Source organism: Oncorhynchus mykiss, chromosome 2 (assembly GCF_013265735.2).
Source record: "Oncorhynchus mykiss isolate Arlee chromosome 2, USDA_OmykA_1.1, whole genome shotgun sequence".
Classification (NCBI taxonomy): Eukaryota; Metazoa; Chordata; class Actinopteri; order Salmoniformes; family Salmonidae; genus Oncorhynchus; species Oncorhynchus mykiss.
Window position 1 is genome coordinate 47,194,072 of NC_048566.1, and position 22,684 is coordinate 47,216,755.

Genomic DNA, 22,684 nt, shown 5'->3' on the forward strand with positions numbered 1-22,684 from the left:
GATTGTTACCTGGGTGCGAGGTTGTTGTTTTCGGGAACAAAGCTCCATGGAAAAGTGTCCCTGGCATCCCGTAGACCCCTTTGCCCTTTCTCCATTCCCCTAACTGGGCAAACGCTTGTTTGAAAGCACTGAACACCGCCATGTCTTCACACCTTTCTTCAAAAATAGAAGATGTATTATTTATGTGTGTTACTCCACAAACAATCGTTTGGACTCGCACCCAAAACCATTACCCCCATTCCATCCCCACACTCCCTAGTCACACTGCTTTAGATTGTGGATCGAATAAACCAGTCCCGTTGACTTTTTCTTATTCAAGATGAATATCCTTTGAAAAGTGGATAGATGTTCACTTGAATAAGAAAAACTGTCTCTCACAATGTAGATGACTATGGTTATCGACCCTCCTGCATGATACTTATGGTGTTTTGGTATTTCACAGAATGGGACTACCACCAATATTGTTTTGCTTTTGTTGTGGATATTTTGACGCATACTTAAATTGGCTTATCAATATTGTCCAATTCCACAAAATTCACCACCTACAAACTCCCTATACATCTTTATTGGATTATTATAACTTTAAGTCTTAAGCAGATAAAGCTCTGTGAAATGCCTCTCTCTTTACCCTCCTCCCCCCTTCCCTCTGAGATCACAGAGCTATGCCAGCACAGCCATCCTAATCATCATTAAATTATCTCTGACTAGGACCAGTGTTTACAGTACATTGTTTACGTACAAGGAACCCAAAAATTATACATACAAGGAACCCACCAATCATTACGTTATTTCACTTTGTTGTAAACTTGTTGTAATGATGTCATTTCAACCAGCTTTACCCGCTGGGAAGGGAATTTTGTTTCGGAAACTCATAAATTAGCTGTTCTGCCTATCCTTGCACCCTCTCCCACTTTCACCCTCTCCCACTTTCCTCTCTTCCCTCTTTCCCTCCCTCCTTTGAGTATGTCCAGACACTATTCAGCATGTGGACGAGAGCAAGCACATCGCCGTTTTCAACAAGGGGCGCTTCTTCAAGGTGTGGGTGTTCTACGATGGGCGCCTGCTGTTGCCGCGGGAGATCGAGCAGCAGATGGAGAGGATCCTGGCTGATAAGAGCGAGCCCCAGGAAGGGGAGGAGTACCTGGCTGCGCTCACCGCAGGGGAGAGGTGGGTGGGGCTTCTGACAGGAAGCGATGTCATTACGGCACCTGGGACATACTCACTGGCTTGCTACACTAGACACGTAACTTATGCCAGTGTAGCAGTTAAAAAAACCTACTGTTTTCCTGATACCCCAATGTAGCTCCTATGTTAAGGTACATTTATTTTGCCCTGACATGGGACTATTAAGTACTGTTGCTTGTTTGTGAATTCAAGTTCAGAGCAGTTTGACCACGAGCCGGATGCCTTTGTACCTAATTCCCCTGGTGAATATTGAACTGACCCGACCTGCTATCACACTACGTTTGTGTGCATGACAAGGGACCACTAATTGTACCAGTAGAAATTGCTGTCAGTATTAAGTTTCCATTTTACGGCATGCAAAGGAAAAGTCACAGTTGAAACGTTTACGTTTTGTTTGTTATTGGACTTGTTTAAGTAGTCCTTCCCTTTTTCAGTCCATTGTCTTTCGTTGGGTACCAAATTATCATGACCCTTGTCAGTAATGCACAATGATGTAATGTGTGGAGCATTTCATAAAAAAATGTAACTGTGTGTAGGGCTAATATGTGACCCACCACCTCAATTCGGTCTAATGTAGCATGGTGTTTTTTTTTACATTGGACAAAAGTACAGACTGAATGTTTTGCATTCCCAAGTCCAACTGGGGTATGTGCAATACCATCGGGGGTACGCCAAATACAAATGTGATTCATATTTGTTTTAAAATTCATATAAAAAAAAATCTTTGTTTTATTTTTTTTCACGTTTTCAAACAGTCCATTTATTTTTTCCAATGGCGCCATACATTTGGGTGAGTTTTTTTTCTCATCTGAGTAACCTCATTTCGCTGCCAAAAATAAAATGAAACTATCTAGTGTTCAGCGAAATAACAGAACAATAACAAATACAGGTAGCCTAGTCAAATAATTAACATCCAATCAAATTAACCGTTACTCTCTCGTGGGAATTCCACTAATGGTCCGTATGTAGCCTAACGTGTCTGCTGCTCATTCCGTTTGCTCGAAAATTGATAAATGGTTAAGAAAAAGTAAGGCATGCGTCCATAGAGACACATACCAGCTCTACTGGTAGTACTGCTACTACCAGCAGGACTACACCTGCACCTGTCGACGACACAAGTTGTTCTGCTTCCACGAGCACATCCAATGCTAGCATCAGTAATTCTACATTTGTTGTTAGCCCAGCTAGCATGGACACTGACAGTTGTGAATCTGATGCAGCCAAACGGAGCAGTTGCTATGGCTACCATGTACTGTATATATTCTGGTATTGATGATGGCTACTCACGCAGAGCGGGGGACAGATAGATGAGCAGCTAATGGAGCAAGTTATTTCTGATCGTAAAAGTGAGCTTGGGATGGGCATGATTGTTATCAGGACGGGACAGGAAAGTTCCGGGTTTATAGAACTATTGTGGTATCAGGACAGTATAGGAAAAAAATTGACAGGACAAGACAGTACAGGAATCTTCACTTCTGAGTCAACCTCTAATGTCCACTCCACTACTCCTATTTGACCTCTAACCCTGCTCACCAGGACACCATGGGCCAAAGCACGTGAAACCTACTTCAGAAGCGGCAAGAACAAGCAGTCACTGGATGCCATTGAGAAGGCTGCCTTCTTCGTAACCCTCGACGACTCAGAACAGAAATACGAGATCGACAACCCGGTGAAATCATTAGACAGCTACGCCAAGTCCCTCCTCCACGGCAAATGCTACGACAGGTGAGTGGCTGAAACCAGTCAAAGGTTGTGATTGAGCAATTTCCAACCAATGACAGCCAATGAGGACAGCTCAGGCTATCAATTCCACTGAGGAATTATAACAATTCCCACTGGGCACATACGTCAATTCAATATCTAGTCCACGTTGGCTCAACGTAATTTAGTTGAAATGACGTGGAAACAACATTGATTCAACCAGTGTGTGCCCAGTGGGTTATGTCACATTGTGCTGTTTCTTCAGTATACCCTGGTCCAAAATCTGTTTGTGCGGTTTTGCCAACTGCTATGGTCATTTTCACGACAAACAATTAGCATGGGAGTTGGCAAGACAGCACAAACATATCTGGCACTAAGCTACTGTTTCTGTAGGCCAGTTACCATAATCTCACTGCAGTTGCTACATCCATTTTTAGCCTTTTAAATTGATATTAAATAGCCTCCTCCATTGATTATTGAACAATATAACTTACAGATGACTCATGAGCTTAGTTCAGCAGTCATACCCTATTAAAATATAAGCTTGTTTTACTCCTTCCTTAGCTTTTAAACAAACAATGTATAGCCTCTAAACATGGTTAAAGCTATAATATTGATATCATGGATGGTCTGTCCCTGTATCTATAGCTCTGTCCTTGAGTTTGAGAGTGGTTTCATTTCTCCAGTCCCATCACTCAGCGATTTAGTAAATCATTGGCGGGGTGTCTACTATGTTATTGTTCAATCTGCAGAATGCCCCTTTAAGGTACATTTTACATGGTGCTGTGCTTCCCCAGGTGGTTTGACAAGTCCTTCAACCTCATCGTCTTCAAGAACGGAACCATGGGCCTGAATGCCGAGCATGCCTGGGCCGACGCACCAATCATAGGCCATCTCTGGGAGGTATGTCCCATACAACAACCAGTCTGCTTATTTGTGAATTGAGCATTTGGCGGGCTGTCCTTTTAATATATTGTGAAAGATTTTCAATCCAAAGGGTTGAGCTCTGGTCATTGTATTGTCAATTATGTTGCCTCTCACCTCTGTCTCTCAGCAAGTCTTGTGCATGGACCCTCTGGAGCTGGGCTACACTGAGGAGGGCCACTGTAACGGGGAGCCCCACCCCAACCTGCCCGGACCCCAGAGGCTGCAGTGGGACATCCCTGCAGAGGTTCTATTTCACTTTCGTCAGAACTACTGCTAACACTACTATTGGCTATGTCAGGGGCTAGCAACTACATTAAGCCTTAGGCCACATCTAATTGGCTTGTGGGGACAGATTTGGCCCATGGGCCACCAGACTTGTGTTCTATGTTAACTTGTGATCTTGTGATCCTCAGTGCCAGAGTACAATCCAGAGCTCTCTGAAGTTTGCCCAGGCACTGGCAGATGACGTGGACTCGCACATCTACCCCTTTAAGGACTTTGGCAAGGGTCTGATCAAGAAGTGCCGCACAAGCCCGGATGCGTTCATCCAGATTGCCCTGCAGCTCGCACACTTCAGGGTGAAGGGACTTCCAAATATATTTTATGATTATTCTGGGTTCGACCTTCACGCAAATAGTCAGACAAGCAGAATATAGATTTAACTTGTCAAAGTGAACAAGTAAAATAAAACAAACACATTTCATCCGGATAGGAAGTGATGTGTTGCGCACTGTAGACTCCAAGGTTTCCCTTGTATTTATTTAGCAGTGCCGCTCCGACACACCCCAAACACATATCATCCGGTTAGGAAGTGATGTGTTGCGCTGTAGACTCCAAGGTTTCCCTTGTATTTATTTATCAGCTCCGCTCCGCCACACCCCCAAAAATATTGAACATATTAAAAAATAATCTGTTAACATGGACTTTGAAGATGCTAGAACTGTCCACATGTACTTTTCCTCTACAACAGCTTTCCATTGCTACTACATTTCTTTCTCAACTCTTTAAAATGAATGTTTTATTGAATGTAAGCGCTGCGCTATTCACCGTGAGTGCGTAGGGGCCAAGTGTAACACGGGTCAGTTGTAACAGGTAGTAGTCACTGTGTTTTTTGGGGGGATAGTAAAGTCATCAATATGTTGCTAACTTGTAACAAGACCATTTTTAGAGTTTGGGATCTAGCTAATGATTAGCCCAATGGGGGTATGGATATTGGCAACCCCATGCTTCAGCTTTTTTATTTAGCCTTTATGCAGCGTCAGTTGGACTACAGATGTTAACAAATGTATTTATAACTAGCCCAAGATAGTTCATCTGTTTTCTGGGCAGAACAAGCAAGGAGGTGGGCAAAGTCAAGCACGAGCTTGCGAGGTCTTATTGGTGCGTTTCGAAGCATGTGTTTGCATATATTTCCATTAGGGAATGCCTCGTCTGTGAAGTGCGCGTGTGCATGCACAACCTAAATTCCGCCTTTGCACTCCTTCTAAACAACAAAACATTTGAAAACATTTGAAAATGTCAAGTCTACAAAATGCGGTGTACTGTGTTCATAACAGATTGTGGTTGTGTGAACGGGAAAAATGTATTGAGATCAGATGTGTCATCCATGAAAAAATGAGCAGCTTAGATGGCGTCCGAGTCATTTTAATTTCATTCATTCTGCAAGTAGAATGTCCATGTTCTATACAGTTCTTTCGTAATGTAACATGCATTCCAAACGCAGAGCTTTTGAGCGGTTATTCCTAAGACATTCATTGTACTTTACAGCTTAGACCCGAGGCTAGAACCAACGATAACAGTCGTTATTGTTCTCCACTGTTTTTTTTGTAGTTATTGTTGTAGTGTGAACGCTGACGTTCACTTGAATTAGAACGATTTCTGATATTGTTATGGTTTTCGTTACAGTTATCGTCCTAGGTGTGGATGGCACTTTAAACTGTCAGGGAAACTGCCCCTAGGAGTACAAGGCAAAAATTAAGCCATGATGTGTAACAGCTGAAGGCATGTTTATTATTACATACTGTATGTTCTCTGCAGGATAAGGGCAAGTTCTGTCTAACGTACGAGGCATCGATGACACGGTTGTTCAGAGAGGGCCGTACGGAGACGGTGCGCTCCTGCACCATGGAGACCTGCGCCTTCGTCCGCTCCATGATCAGAGACGAGACGGTAAGGGTCAGGGTTCACATCGACCCCTCACCTCACCACATCCGCCTATGTCGCACTTCCACATCTGCGGTGAAAGGTGACAGAGCTAGAGCAGTGTTAGTCAGACCATGAGACATCCCGAAAATCAGTCTTCTCACAAAATCATCTGTAGCGTTCAAACGGTTTGGCCTACAAACTATTATGAAAGATGAGACTCATGAACACGATGGTGTTCTCCGTTTTGCGCTTACAACCCCCACAAGCATATTGAGACTCGTCTGAAGTTGGTACAACCGATCTGCCAACTTCCTTCTGCACAGCACTGTCCTAACAGGTTGGGCTACACACTAATATGACTCATCTGTGCAAAGGTGAGACTCTCACATACATGTCAGTTATTTTGCTTTAAGACACCCACAGGTCTCAAGACTTGTCTGAAAGTCCCTCGGTACCAGTTAAAACATTTATGGAAGTATTAAAGGACACTGTTTAGTGGCAGAAATAAGGGGTTAAATATACAGTACTGAACAAAAATATAAATGCAACATGCAACAGTTTCAAAGATTTGACTGAGTTACAGTTCATAAAAGGAAATTGAAATTGAAATGAATTCATTAGGACCTAATCTACGGATTTCACATGACTGGGCAGGGGCGCAGCCAATGAGAGGGAGTTTTTCCCCACAAAAGGGCTTTATTACAGACAGAAATACTCCACAGCACCCCCTCCTCTCCTCAGACAGTCCCACAGGTGAAGAAGCCGGATATTGAGGTCCTGAGCTGGCATGGTTACACGTGGTTTGCAGTTGTGAGGCCGGTTGGACACACTGCCAAATTCTCTAAAACAACGGAGGCGGCTTATGGTAGAGAAATGAACATTCAATTATCTAGCAATAGCTCTGGTGGACATTCCTGCAGTCAGCATGCCAATTGCACACTCCCTCAAAATCTGAGACATCTGTGGCATTGTGTTGTGTGACAAACTGCACATTTTAGAGTGGCCTTTTATTGTCCCCAGCACAAGGTGCATCTGTGTAATGATCATGCTGTTTAATCAGCTTCTTGATATGCCTCACCTGTCAGGTGGATGGATTATCTTGGCAAAGGAGGAAGGCTCACTAACAGGGATGTTAACACATTTGTGAATAACATTTGAGAGAAATAAGCTTTTTGTGCGTATGGGACATTTCTGGGATCTTTTAGTTCAACTCATGAACCATGCGACCAACACTTCACATTTTGCGTTTATATTTTTGTTCAGTATACTGTACATGTAGAAAAAATCTTTCATATCGCTCAGATATAAGACAGACACTTCAGAACAAACTTATTTTTGTTGTTCCATGTAGTGAATCTGTTATTCAATGCGTTTGTATGGGCTAATAGCATTAAGGCCACCCCCAAAAATTATACATATTTTTTTTAGTAGCTACTATCTTGTCTCATCGCTACAACTCCCGTACGTGCACGGGAGAGACGAAGGTTGAAAGTCATGTATCCTCCGATACACAACCCAACCAAGCCGCACTGCTTCTTAACACAGCACGCATCCAACCCGGAAGCCAGCCGCACCAATGTGTCAGAGGAAACACCGTGCACCTGGCAACCTTGGTTAGCGCGCACTGCGCCCGGCCTGCTACAGGAGTCGCTGGTGCGCGATGAGACAAGGATATCCCTACCGGCCAACCCCTCCCTAACCCGGACGACAATAGGCCAATTGTGCATCGCCCCACGGACCTTCCAGTCACGATAGAGCCCGGGCGCGAACCCAGAGTCTCTGGTGGCACAGCTGCTTAACCACTGTGCCACCCGGGATAATTTTTTAATATATTTTTTTGATACCTCAAGGGGTCTTAAAATAAAAAATCGAATTACTAAAGGATCCATGGTATGACCTTCTTAAAACAATTCCATATACAGTTGCTTAGTAGAACCCCCCCCCCCCACCTGCTTTATAAGGCTTCGACTCTTCTGGGTTAATTTAATAAAAAATGCCAATGCCCAACATTTTGGCTAGATTGTCAAGATGCCTTTGTACCTCCTTCTTTCCCTTCATCCTTATGGTTCTACCTCACCTCATCTCTCACTCTCTCTTTCCCCAGAGAGAGGAGCGTATGAGACTACTGAAGGAGGCGTCAGAGAAGCATCAGAACATGTATCGTGAGGCCATGATAGGGAAGGGCATCGACCGTCACCTCTTCTGCCTTTACGTCATCTCCAAGTACCTGGGAGTGGACTCTCCCTTCCTCCATGAGGTGAGTGATGGTTGCTACGGACACACACACAAAAAAGATGAGCCCGTCTCTGTCAATGTCTTGTCTTGACTTTATTAAACCCATAGCGCCGGTTTCCCGAACACAGATTAAGCCTAGTCCTGGACTAAAATAAATGTACATGGAGATTCTAATTGAGCTTGCTTTTCAGTTCAGGAAAACAAGGCAATGATACAAATGTGTAATTTGGTTGAACTGTCCCTTTAAACGGTCTGTTTCTGTGTACTGTAGGTTCTGTCAGAACCCTGGAGGCTGTCCACCAGTCAGACTCCAATGCAGCAGGTGGAACTTTTTGACCTGGTCAAACACCCTCATTATGTCACCTCCGGAGGAGGCTTTGGCCCGGTGAGTATTATTTTCTCTCACTGCTGAATCCTTCTCAATGTCGTCCATGTTCAGCAAATAGCTCAGTCTTTCAGCAAGCAGTGACCCAGCATTTGGGAGAAAAGATAGTGATCTGAACTGGTAGTTTGCGATGAAGTCATCAATTTATCTGGGACCAGTTAGGGAATGTTGAAGAGGATGATCTCTTACCTGGTGTGTGTTCATTAGAACACTCAAAATAATAATGTTTAAAAACATTTTGCAGCTACAATGAACATTTCCTATTGGACAAGTCCAGGTAGTTTGATGCCTAATTAAAGAGACATAGCTTATCTACGGTTGTGTCCTCCAGGTGGCTGATGACGGTTACGGAGTTTCCTACATCATTGTTGGAGAGGACCTCATCAACTTCCACATCTCCAGCAAACACTCTAGTCCAGAGACCGTATGTGTTACAATTCCATTTAGATATGCTACTATGCCATGTCTGCAATTTTGGTTTTACAGTTCTCTCTCTCTCTCTCCCTCTCTCTCTCTCTTCCTCTCTCTCTCTCCCTCTCTCTCTCTCTCTCTCTCTCGCTCTTCCTCTCTCTCTCTCTCTCTCTTCCCCTCTCTCTCTCTCCCTCTCTCTCTCTCTATCTTCCCCTCTCTCTCTCTCCCTCTCCCTCTCTCTCTCTCTCTCTCTCTCTCTCTCTCTCTCTCTGTCTTTCTCTCTCTCTTTCTCTCTCTCTCTCTCTCTCTCTATCTTCCCCTCTCTCTCTCTCTCTTTCCCTCTCCCTCTCTCTCTCGCTCTACTCTCTCTCTCTCGCTCTCTCTCGCTCTCTCTCTCTCTCTAGGACTCCCACCGCTTCATGGGTAACATTAAACAGGCCATGCTGGAACTTAAGGGTCTGTTTGACCTCAACAAGAAAGCCATCAAGTGATTTTTTCTCTCCTAATTTGAAGAAAATAAAACAAACAATTGAAATATTTGTTAACAAAAAGGCATGCTCTTCCCGAAGCTTTTACATTGAAATTGTTGCGTTTTTATTTCTAAGTTAATTATACATTTTCATAACATTAATTAAGTGTGGAAAATATACATTTGAAATCATGCATATTTATGTCACATTTCGCTTTGTTGCTTTTTTCGTTTTGTTCTTGTGATGGGGTAGTTTTAACTGTATGTAGCGCACAGGTAAAAAATGTTAGTTTCTCTGCCTGACTGTATACACCAGTGCCTTAGTGGCCCACTAATGGAGAGAGAGGCAATGAGAGAGGACAGTGAGCGGGAGTACTTTCAAGTTGCCCCTAGACACTGATCTAAATTCATTTTTGCATTTTGTTCCTCTAATGATGAAGGTAATATTTGAGTAGGGTAAACTGATCCTAGATCTATATTGTTATTTATCGTGTGTACTGCCAGTTTTATCTTATTTTAGCTGCTATGTTTTTATGACTAGTGATAAAGTTGTTTATTTTGTTGTGTGGTCAATTTCATACTCAGGTTTTTTAACTTGGCGTAGTTTTAGGGTTCAGTTTGCCACAGCATTACAGGTTTGGCGTGTACAGTAAGGTTTCGGGATACACTACTACTGCTGAATTCCAAATGGAACTCTAGCCTCTAACTTCTATCTTCTGTAGATCTGAAAATATTTAAGTGTATGGTGAAAATTCCACTTAGCCTCTCCAAGGGCTAGATGGCGTAATTACCATAATGATTGTCTAGGGGTAAAAAAGCAATTTAGAATACAGAATATTACGCTTCACAGCAGATAGTCGTTCGAAGTAAACATGGATATTTGTGTTTCAGTAGAAGGAAGATATGGTATCGTTTGGGAGTAATCTCGCCTGGGCCAAGTTCAGCATGGCACAATGTTGTGGAACGTAGAACAAACATGCCTCTCTAACATGTAAAAAGAGGAATCACTTCAAATCATGACATTCCTAAATGTTTGCCTACTGAACATGGCCCTGCGTTGCATGTTCAATTCTGAATCCTCTCATTGCAGCTGTTGATGGGTTAGGGGTGGTCACTGCACTTTTTGTTTGTCAGCGCTCTACAGGACTGGCCCTTCAGATCACACTAGCCTAACTGCCTTTGTAGCCTTTACCCATGGTTGTTTTCATTAGGGCACACCGTAGCAAAACATTTTGCAACAGAAAGCGAAAACAAGCATTTCTTGTTGGACTGTTTTTTTCTTCAGTTTTGTGTATAATGAACACGACCCAGGTCTCAGACCACAGACGATCTGACTATATCTGCTTATAAAGGGACTTTTCATCCAGGGGTGAACTGTCATGATGTATATCATAAGAATGTCAACCAACTGTGTTGTAGTTCTGTTTGTTGTAGATAATTTTTTCAAGTGAAGAGACTGTCGTATTTCACCAACATGAACACAGTGTCTCAAGAGACTTGCAGTGTGTTGAATGTGAACATATTTGGAAACTATTGGGGCAGTACACAGATGCAGGATACATAGGATTAGACAATGGTGTATAGGACTATACTACATAGGAAAGACTTTAAAAAATGTAGTAGGCTAACTTGTAACCAATATCAATTCTTTGCTTATTTAGGTATTGAAAAGGAAATTTTATTTTATGATTAAAAAACATTTTTGACATGCCTTTGTTATTCCTGACTTTGTTATTGCATACATGGAAAACAATCTATTGTAGTTGTAATACAACTTCTCACAGTAGACCCGTTTACACGTCTGCCTGGTTTGGATGAAGAAGCTAGCTAATTTAAAGATATGTGCAAAAAGACAAGCAGCTGAAATACCAAAACTTTTTAACCCAATAAAAGCGAATGTCAACCAACTGAACTCTGACTCTTTGAATGTGAAGTTACATTTTTACATTGTACAGTCTATTGTGGGCTCATTGCAGTTTTACTTACTCAAGTGTTCCCAGGGCGGATCATTAATTTGATTGGCTTATGAAAGGTTGGGCGGAGCTAACTTTTTTCAACATACAGTGCATTCAGAAATTATTCAGACCCCTTGACTTTTACCATATTTTGTTACGGTACAGCCTTATTCTAAAATTGTTTAAATTAAAACATTTCCTCATCAATATACACACAATAGCCCATAATGACAAAGCAAAAACAGGTTTAGACAGTTTTGCAAATTTATGAGAAATGTAAAACAATTACCTTATTTACCTAAGTATTCAGACCTTTTGCTATGAGACTTGAAATTGAGCTCAGGTGCATCCTGTTTCCATTGATCATCCTTAAGTTGTTTGTACAACTTGATTGGAGTCTACCTGTGGTAAATTCAATTGATTGGACATGATTTGGAAAGACACACACCTGTCTATATAATGTCACACAGTGCACAGTGCATGTCAGAGCAAAAACCAAGCCATGAGGTCGAAGGAATTGTCCGTAGAGCTCAGAGACAGGACTATTTTGAGGCACAGATCTGGGGAAGGGTACCAAAAATTGTCCGCAGCATTGAAAGTCCCCAAAAACACAGGGGCCTCCTTCATTCTTAAATGGAAGAGGTTTGGAACCACCAAGACTCTTCCTAGAGCTGGCTGCCCAGCCAAACTGAGCAATCGGGGGAAAGGGCCTTGCTCAGGGAGGTGACAGAGCTATAGAGTTCCTCTGAGGAGATGGGAGAACAGAGTTCCTCTGTGGAGATGGGAGAACCTTCCAGAAGGATAACCATCGCTGCAGCACCACCAATCAGGCCTTTATGGTAGAGTGGCCAGGGAAGACACTCCTCAGTAAAAGGCACATGACAGCCCACTTGGAGTTTGGCGAAAGGAACCTAAAGGACTCAGACCATGAGAAACAATATTATCTGGTCTAAAGAAACCAGATTTAACTATTTGGCCTGAATGCCAAGCGTCACGTCTGGAGGAAACCTGCTTCTATCCCTGCGGTGAAGCAAGGTGGTAGCATCATCCTGTGTGGTTGTTTTTCAGCAGCAGGGACTGGGAGACAAGTCAGGTTTCGATGGAAAGATGAACAGAGCAAAGTATTGAGAGATCCTTGATGAGAACTTGCTCCAGAGCTGGGGTGAAGGTTCACCTTCCAACAGGACAACAACCCTAAGCACACAGCCAAGACAACGCAGGAGTGGCTTTGGGACATGTCTCTGAATGTCCTGGAGCGACCCAGCCAGAGCCCGGACTTGGACCCGATCGAACATCTCTGGAGAGACCTGAAAATAGCTATGCGGCGACGCTCCCCATCCAACCTGACAGAGATTTTGAGGATCTGCAGAGAGGAATGGGAGAAACTCCCCAAATACAGGTGTGCCAAGCTTGTAGTGTCATACTCAAGAAGACTCAAGGCTGTAATCGCTGCCAAAGGTGCTTCAAGAAAGTACTGAGTAAAGGGTCGGAATACTTATCTGAATATATTATTTTTTTATTTCACCTTTATTTATCCAGGTAGGCTAGTTGAGACCAGATCTCATTTACTACTGCGACCTAGCTAGGAAAAAGCAAAGCTTTTTGACATATACAACAACACAGAGTTACACATGGAATAAACAATACAGTAATAATAATACAGTAGAAAAAGTCTATATACAGTGTGTGCAAATTAGGTAGAAAAAGGGAGGTATGGCAATAAATAGGACATTCTGGCGAAATAATTACAATATAGCAATTCAACACTGGAATGGTAGATGTGCAAGTAGAGATACTGGGGATGGGGATGAGGTAGTTGGATGGGCTATTTACAGATTGGCTATATACAGGTGCAGTAATCTGTGAGCTGCTCTGACAGCTGGTGCTTAAAGCTAGTGAGGGAGATATGAGTCTCCAGCCTCAGTGTTTTTTGCTGTTCATTCCAGTCATTGGCAGCAGAGAACTGTAAGGAGAGGCGGCCAAAGGAAGAATTGACTTTGGGGTGACCAGTGAGATATACCTGCTGGAGCGCATGCTACGGATGGGTGCTGCTATGGTGACCAGTGAGCTGAGATAAGGTGGGGCTTTACCTAGCAGAGACTTGTAGATGACTTGGAGCCAGTGGGTTTGGCGACGAGTTTGAAGCGAGGGCCAGCCAACAAAAGCGTACAGATCGCAGTGGTGGGTAGTATATGGGGCTTTGGTGACAAAATCGATGGCACTGTGATAGACTGCATCCAATTGATTGAGTGTTGGAGGCTATTTTGTAAATGACATTGCCGAAGTCAAGGATCGGTAGGATGGTCAGTTTTACGAGGGTATGTTCGGCAGCATGAGTGAAGGATTCTTTGTTGTGAAATAGGAAGCCGATTCTAGATTTAATTTTGGATTGGAGATGCTTAATGTGAGTCTGGAAGGAGAGTTTACAGTCTAACCAGACACCTAGGTATTTGTAGTTGTCCACGTATTCTAAGTCAGAACCGTCCAGAGTAGTGAAGCTGGACGGGAGGGCAGGTGCGGGCAGCGATCGGTTGAAGAGCATGCATTTAGTTTTACTTGCATTTAAGAGCAGTTGGATGCCACAGAAGGAGGGTTGTATGGCATTGAAGCTCATCTGGAGGTTAGTTAACACAGTGTCCAAAGAAGGGCCAGTATATAGAATGGTGTCGTCTGCATAGAGGTGGATCAGAGAATCACCAGCAGCAAGAGCAACATCATTGATGTATACAGAGAAGAGAATCGGCCTGAGAATTGAACCCTGTGGCACCCCCATAGAGACTGCCAGAGGTCCAGATATCCTTTTTCCCTTTCCTCACTCAATTCTAGCTCTGGTTTTAACCAAACGCACCAAGCCGTTCCTAGACACGGAGGTTTTTAATCAGTGCATGCGACAGTATTGGAGTATTTGGCTACACTGACATCTATGAACATCATAATTGTGTCTGTCAAACAGGTAAGCTTACCACATATTTTTCTGGAATAGGGAGAAATAGGCTCCAATTATATATGTAATTCTATGATTATGCCCATAAAAAAATGTTGGTGCACATGTAGGAGGTCCCTTACCAGGCAGAAGGGAATTTTACTTTAACCTCGGCATCGGAGAGTTACAATGTTGCTATCACTATGCAGCCAGCTGCCTATACTGTAGCAGGAAACATAGTTTCTTACTATTAATATGACACCTGTTATCACACATGCCACGACCCCACAACTGTTACAATAAAATAACACTTTTATATAACAAAATTAACATATCTTTTAATATTCCTGTAAAACTGTAAAAAAGAGTGAGATCATTTGAGCTTTAGAAACAAGTGCTTTCATAAATGCATGGCAGGCCTCGTTTCTCTGGAGCAGTGTGAAATAAATGTTATTTCATTGACCCAGCCTTAACGAATTTTGTTTATTTACATATCGAATTTGATTGACCAACATCAGTTTCAGCATTTATTTATTTTATGTCCTCCTAAAGTGGCCTCTTTCCTCGTCTTTGGTGCAGCATTGCGGTCAGCGATGTTTTCTCTCTGTAGCGGTCCATGGTCCTGAAATCAAATCATCAGAGAGATAGAGGGGAGAGAGAGAGAAAAATCGAGTGAGAGAGCAAGATTAGGATGTAGTCTGTTTAAATCTAAAGAAATACAAAGTAAACAGGTGATAGATAATTGAGTAATCTTACAAATGAATGCGAGTGTATGATCAACTCTTACCTTTTATTCAGGCAGGTTGACTCACCTGGCCTTCCTGGCAGCAAAAGCATGCACTGCTTCTTGGAGGTTCATATTGCAACATAACACGAGCTCAACTGATATAGTGGCAAGTCCATTGAGTCTCTCTTGACAAAAAGATACAAGGAAGCCATTGGGTGTCTGGATATCTACTCCAGTGCGTCGAGTGGTTTTGCCTGTCCAGTCTCCTACTCAAGACTTTGAGCTCATGACACAGATCTTTTGCGTCAATGTCCCTGTAATCCCCGTACGTTAGGGCCCTCTCCAGTGTTGCGCAGTCCCTGGTGAGTGCTGCAGTGTCCATGTCCTTGATGGTGGGGATGTTATACAGGATGTTGAAAACACTGTGGTGCTCTTCAAGCTACGTAACGTGCTTGTTGACGGACTGGATAGCAGAATCAAGAATCCGATTAAAGAAATGTACTTTGAATTTCTGTTGAGGTCTTCCTGGGACAGACTGTGGGATGCACTGGGAAACAGGGCTCAATTACCCATCTCCTCTGCCAACTCTTTTGCGCTTGCTAATGCGACAGCGAAAGCTGTATCGGAGCGGTAGTCTTGGAGGAATACCCTAGTTGAGTTCAATTGAGCCACTGCTGGTGAAAGGTTAAAACTCATTGCCTGCAAACACTTAACCTTTCTGATCTCCCCATCCCGGATCCGGGATCGTGAATACAGACTCAAGCTCATTACCATAACGCAACGTTAACTATTCATGAAAATCGCAAATTAAATGAAATAAATATGCTAGCTCTCAAGCTTAGCCTTTTGTTAACAACACTGTCATCTCAGATTTTCAAAATATGCTTCTCAACCATTGCAAAACAAGCATTTGTGTAACAGTATTGATGGCTAACGTAGCATTTAGCATTAGCATTCAGCTGGCAACATTTACACAAAAAAACAGAAAAGCATTCAAATAAAATCATTTACCTTTGAAGAACTTCAGATGTTTTCAATGAGGAGACTCTCAGATAGCAAATGTTCAGTTTTTCCTGAAAGATTATTTGTTTAGGACAAATCGCTCCGTTTTCTGCGTCACGTTTAGCTATGAAAAAACCCCTGTATCCAGGATTGTGTAAATCTATCAGCAAGCTCATTAGCATAACACAACGTTAACTATTTATGAAAATCGCAAATGAAATGAAATAAATATGCCATCTCTCAAGCTTAGCCTTTTGTAAACAAAACTGTCATCTCAGATTTTCAAAATATGCTTCTCAACCATAGGAAAACATTCATTTGTGTAAAAGTAGCTAGCTAGCGTTAGCATTTCGCGTTAGCATTTAGCGTTAGCATTAGCATTAGCATCCAGCACGCAACATTAACAAAAACATAAAAGCCTTCAAATAAAATCATTTACCTTTGAAGAACTTCTGATGTTTTCAATGAGGATACTCTCAGTTAGATAGCAGATGCTCAGTTTTTCCAAAAAGATTCCTTGTGTATTAGAAATAGCTCCGTTTTATACATCACATTTGGCTACCAAAAAAAATCCCAAAATTCAGTCCTCAAAACGCGAACTTTTTTCCAAATTAACTCCATAATATCGACTGAAAACATGGCAAACGTTGTTTAGAATCAATCATCAAGGTGTTTTTCACATATCTCTTCATTGATACATCGTTCTTGGACACATGCTTTCTCCCCTGAATCAAATGGTAAAGTAGAAGCAGCTGGCAATTGCGCACCGAATTCGACGCAGGACACCAGGCGGACACTTGGAAAATGTAGTCTCTTATGGTCAATCTTCCAATGATATGCCTACAAATACGTCACAATGCTGCTAAGACCTTGGGCGAACGACAGAAAGTGTAGGCTCATTCGTTGCGCAATCACAGCCATATAAGGAGAGAATGGAAAACAGAGCTTCAGAAATTCTGCTAATTCCTGGGTGATGCATCATCTTGGTTTTGCCTGTAGAATGAGTTCTGGGGCACTTACAGACAAAATCTTTGCAGATTCTGAAACTTCAGAGTGTTTTCTTTCCAAAACTGTCAAGAATATGCATAGTCGAGCATCTTTTCGTGACAAAATATCGCGCTTAAAACGGGAACGTTTTTTATCCAAAAATGAAATAGCGCCCCTAGAGCTCTAACAGGTTAATGGTCTAGGATCAAATCCATGTCTCACATCCCTTTGTCTCCTGTTTCCTGTTGCAAGTTGCAACCCACCACAAGAATGACCACGGGGTGTCCTGGTTTGTGGATCATCCTGACAGTCCCCCTCTGGTAGCTTAACATGGTAGAATTTCTGCAAGCTGTAGACAATCAAAAATGGCCATGGGATGTCCTGGTCGTGGATTGTCGTTCCGGACCCGTAGTCCGGTTGTCCAGGCTGGTTGATCTAGGCAGTAACTTAGACAGACGTTAATAATGCACAACAATCATGCAATTGAGCTCAGGGCCCTGGGTCTGAACCCCACCCTGTGTAACTGGGTCCTGGACTTCCTGACAGGCCACCGCAGGTGGTGGAGGTAGGAAACAACACCTCCACTACGCTGATCCTCAACACTGGGGCCCCACAAGGGTGCGTGCTCAGCCCTCTGCTGTACTCCCTGTTCACCCATGGCTGTGTGGCCACGCACGCCTCCAACTCAATCATCAAGTTTGCAGACGACACAACAGTAGTAGGCCTGATTACAAACAGTGACGAGACAACCTACAGTGAGGTGAAAGCCCTGGCAGACTGGTGCCAGGAAAATAACCTCTCCCTCAACATCAACAAAATTAAGGAACTAATCGTGGACTTCAGGAGACAGCAAGAGGGAGCACGCCCCCATCTACATCGAAGGGGCCGCAGTGGATAAGGTGAAAAGCTTGAAGTTCCTCGGTATACACATCACTGACACTCTGAAATCGTCTAGGCCATCAGACTGTTGAACAGGTATCACTAGTCGGCCACCTCCCAGTACTCTGCCCGGCACCTTAGACACAGTCACTAGCCAGCTACCGTCCGGTATACTGTACTGCACCTTATAGGCTGCTCCATTTACTGTATATAGAGACATTGAACACTGGTAACGTTAACAATGTTTACATACTGTTTGAGCCACTTCATAAGTATACTGTAGTCTAGTCATGGCTCATCTTATATACAGTACCTACTGCTGTACACACCTTTTCTATTCATATATTGTCCATACTGCCTATTTACACCATTTATATATATTTATACATATATATATTCCAGACTCTGACATTGTTCATATTGATATTGGTTGTTCTGATATATTTTTGGGAATTATGTGTGTATTGTCATTGTATTGCTAGATATTGTTGCACTATTGAAGCTAGAAACATAAGCATTTCGCTGCACCTGCGATTAGAAATGTATCTACCATGTTGTCTCAGTAGTGCCAACTACTATTATATGTAAGTATAAGCATACATATAATAGTGTAAGCATATTATATTCAAATACACTTTTATTATATCTACCATCTGTCTACTACCAGGCCTATACTGTGCTGCTTGTGGTCTTAGTCGTTTTACATTTCAAGTTGTATCAGTCATATGTACACGATACACATGGTATCCCATCCAATGAATGTACTTACTTATAGGTTCCTTCTCGACAATGCTACAACAATAAGTAAATACAACAAGTGTTTAAATTGCGCAGTAATAGCAATAGTAAATAAAAGTCTGGAAGCAGCAATTGTGATGCATGTAGTGTGTGTGTGTGTGTTTGTGTGTGTGGGTGTCTGTGTGGGTGTATGCGTGCTTGCGTGTGGAGAGTCAGTGCAGGTGGTCAGTCCAGTAGTGCAGACTTCTGCTTTATTCCGTTTAACTTCCTCGGTTAGTAGGCTAGCGTTGTCTACTGTATACTGTACTGCCTGTGGTGTCAGTAGCACTGTCTACTGATTTCATTGTAGCTGCCATTGTACAGTATGTACAGTGCCTTGCGAAAGTATTCGGCCCCCTTGAACTTTGCGACCTTTTGCCACATTTCAGGCTTCAAACATAAAGATATAAAACTGTATTTTTTTGTGAAGAATCAACAACAAGTGGGACACAATCATGAAGTGGAACGACATTTATTGGATATTTCTAACTTTTTTAACAAATCAAAAACTGAAAAATTGGGCGTGCTAAATTATTCAGCCCCCTTAAGTTAATACTTTGTAGCGCCACCTTTTGCTGCGATTACAGCTGTGTCGCTTGGGGTATGTCTCTATCAGTTTTGCACATTGAGAGACTGAAATTTTTTCCCATTCCTCCTGGCAAAACAGTTCGAGCTCAGTGAGGTTGGATGGAGAGCATTTGTGAACAGCAGTTTTCAGTTCTTCCACAGATTCTCGATTGGATTCAGGTCTGGACTTTGACTTGGCCATTCTAACACCTGGATATGTTTATTTTTGAACCATTCCATTGTAGATTTTGCTTTATGTTTTGGATCATTGTCTTGTTGGAAGACAAATCTCCGTCCCAGTCTCAGGTCTTTTGCAGACTCCATCATTCTTCCAGAATGGTCCTGTATTTGTCTCCATCCATCTTCCCATCAACTTTAACCATCTTCCCTGTCCCTGCTGAAGAAAAGCAGGCCCAAACCATGATGCTGCCACCACCATGTTTGACAGTGGGGATGGTGTGTTCAGCTGTGTTGCTTTTACGCCAAACATAACGTTTTGCATTGTTGCCAAATAGTTCAATTTTGGTTTCATCTGACCAGAGCACCTTCTTCCACATGTTTGGTGTGTCTCCCAGGTGGCTTGTGGCAAACTTTAAACTACACTTTTATGGATATCTTTAAGAAATGGCTTTCTTCTTGCCACTCTTCCATAAAGGCCAGATTTGTGCAATATACGACTGATTGTTGTCCTATGGACAGAGTCTCCCACCTCAGCTGTAGATCTCTGCAGTTCACCCAGAGTGATCATGGGCCTCTTGGCTGCATCTCTGATCAGTCTTCTCCTTGTATGAGCTGAAAGTTTAGAGGGACGGCCAGGTCTTGGTAGATTTGCAGTGGTCTGATACTCCTTCCATTTCAATATTATCGCTTGCACAGTGCTCCTTGGGATGTTTAAAGCTTGGGAAATCTTTTTGTATCCAAATCCGGCTGTAAACTTCTTCACAACAGTATCTCGGACCTGCCTGGTGTGTTCCTTGTTCTTCATGATGCTCTCTGCGCTTTTAACGGACCTCTGAGACTATCACAGTGCAGGTGCATTTATACGGAGAGTTGATTACACACAGGTGGATTGTATTTATCATCATTAGTCATTTAGGTCAACATTGGATCATTCCGAGATCCTCACTGAACTTCTGGAGAGAGTTTGCTGCACTGAAAGTAAAGGGGCTGAATAATTTTGCACGCCCAATTTTTCAGTTTTTGATTTGTTAAAAAAGTTTGAAATATCCAATAAATGTCGTTCCACTTCATGATTGTGTCCCACTTGTTGTTGATTCTTCACAAAAAAATACAGTTTTATATCTTTATGTTTGAAGCCTGAAATGTGGCAAAAGGTCGCAAAGTTCAAGGGGGCCGAATACTTTCGCAAGGCACTGTAGGTCTATCAAATATTCTGAAGCCCACTGTACTACCTGTGGTATAGCCTTTATTGTATGTAGTCTACTATACTGTACTGCTTGTGGTCTCAATAGCGCCGTCTACTGCTTTCAGTGTGTATAGCTGTCTTTTCAGACAATATAGGCTACTATTTCCTCAGTTTTTTTGTTCTGTAATATGGAAAGGGGATACCTAGTCAGTTGTTCAACGGAATGCCTTCAACTGAAATGTGTCTTCCACATTTAACCCAACCCCTCTGAATCAGAGAGGTGCAGGGGGCTGCCTTAATCAACATTCATGTCTTTGGCGCCTGGGAAACAGTGGGTTAACTGCCTTGCTCAGGGACAGAATGACGAATTTTTACCTTGTCAGCTCGGAGATTCGATCCATCAACTTTTCGGTTACTGGCCCTGCACTTTCACTGGCTGTTGGTGGGGTGGGACGCTATCGTCCCGAATATCCCAGAGAATCATTGTGTTTTTTTGTAATTCTGATATTGAAACAGCAGAACATATTTTCAACTCATTTTCAACATAATGTCAACTCATTAAAACCTTTTTGGATGTATTTCAATACTGGATTACATATAATGATCTTATTATACTCAATTTAACTTATTATGATGGCATATTTGATTTCCTAATGGATGACCAAAATGTTGATTTTATGTTATTATATTATAGTACAGTATTATATTACAGTTATTGCATGGAACTTCTTCCATCTCATATTGCTCAAATAAACAGCAAACCTGATTTCAAAAAACAGATAAAGCAACACCTCATGGCACAACGCCGCTCCCCTATTTGACCTAGATAGTTTGTGTGTATGCATTGATATGTAACCTATGTGTGCCTTTAAAAAAATGCATGTAGTTCTGTCCTTGAGCTGTTCTTGTCTATTGATGTTCTATATTATGTCATTATGTATTATGTTTCATGTTTTGTGTGGACCCAGGAAGAGTAGCTGCTGCTTTTACAACAGCCAATGGAGATCCTAATAAAATACCAAATACCAAAACAAAGGAGATGATAGTGGACTTCAGGAAACAGCATTGGGAGCACCACCCTATCCACATCAACGGGACAGCAGTGGAGAAGGTGGAACGTTTTAAGTTCCTCGGCATACACATCACGGACAAACTGAAATGGTCCACCCACACAGACAGTGTTGGGAAGAAGGCGCAACAGCCTCTTCAACCTCAGGAGGCTGAAGAAATTTGGCTTGTCACCTAAAACCCTCACAAACTTTTACAGATGCACAATTGAGAGCATCCTGTTGGGCTGTATCACCGCCTGGTACCTCAACTGCACCCCCACAAGCGCAAGCTCTCCAGAGGGTAGTGAGGTCTTCACAACGCATCACCGGGGGCAAACTACCTGCCCTCCAGGACACCTACAGCACCCTATGTCACAGAAGGCCAAAAAGATCATCAAGGACAACAACCACCTGAGCCACTGCCTGTTCACACTGCTATCATCCTGAAGGCGGGGTCAGTACAGGTGCATCAAAGCTGTTAAACAGCCATCACTAACACAGAGAGTCTGCTGCCTCCATACAGACTTGAAATCATTGGCCAGTTTAATAAATGGATCAGTTGTCACTCTAACTAATGCCACTTTAATAATGTCTACATATCTTGCAGTACCCATCTCATATGTATATACTGTATTTTATACCATCTATTGCATCTTGCCTATGCCGCTCTGTCATTGCTCATCCATTTATTTATATGTATATATTCTTATTCCATTCCTTACTTAGATGTGTGTGTATTAGGAGGTTGTTGTGGAATTGTTAGATTACATGTTAGATATTGCTGCACTGTCGGAACTAGAAGCACAAGCATTTCGCTAGAATCGCAATAACATCTGCTGAACACGTGTATGTGACCAATAACATTTGATTTGGTATGTTTGTTACAACAAGTGTTTTTTACGTCAAATGTACCTATTTGACTGAGAAAAAAATATATATTATGCTCATCAAATGAACATAGCATATATCATGAGCGACCCCTTCATTTGATTTA

General features: G+C 42.4%; 1 protein-coding gene across 4 annotated transcripts in view; it reads left to right on the forward strand.

Annotated features, from left to right (window-relative positions):
• cpt1ab (carnitine palmitoyltransferase 1Ab (liver)) overlaps nucleotides 1–11,370 on the forward strand; it is a 71,227-nt gene extending 59,857 nt beyond the window's left edge. For 3 of the 4 annotated variants that reach the window (XM_036933601.1, XM_036933595.1, XM_036933608.1), the window contains exons 10-19: nucleotides 972–1,167; nucleotides 2,722–2,910; nucleotides 3,684–3,789; nucleotides 3,941–4,057; nucleotides 4,227–4,391; nucleotides 5,851–5,982; nucleotides 8,063–8,215; nucleotides 8,465–8,578; nucleotides 8,910–9,002; nucleotides 9,394–11,370. In XM_036933601.1, coding sequence (XP_036789496.1) covers nucleotides 972–1,167; nucleotides 2,722–2,910; nucleotides 3,684–3,789; nucleotides 3,941–4,057; nucleotides 4,227–4,391; nucleotides 5,851–5,982; nucleotides 8,063–8,215; nucleotides 8,465–8,578; nucleotides 8,910–9,002; nucleotides 9,394–9,480 — 1,352 coding nt within the window. In that variant the 3' untranslated portion in view covers nucleotides 9,481–11,370. 4 annotated transcript variants of the gene reach the window in all.
• Nucleotides 11,371–22,684: the final 11,314 nt, after the last annotated feature.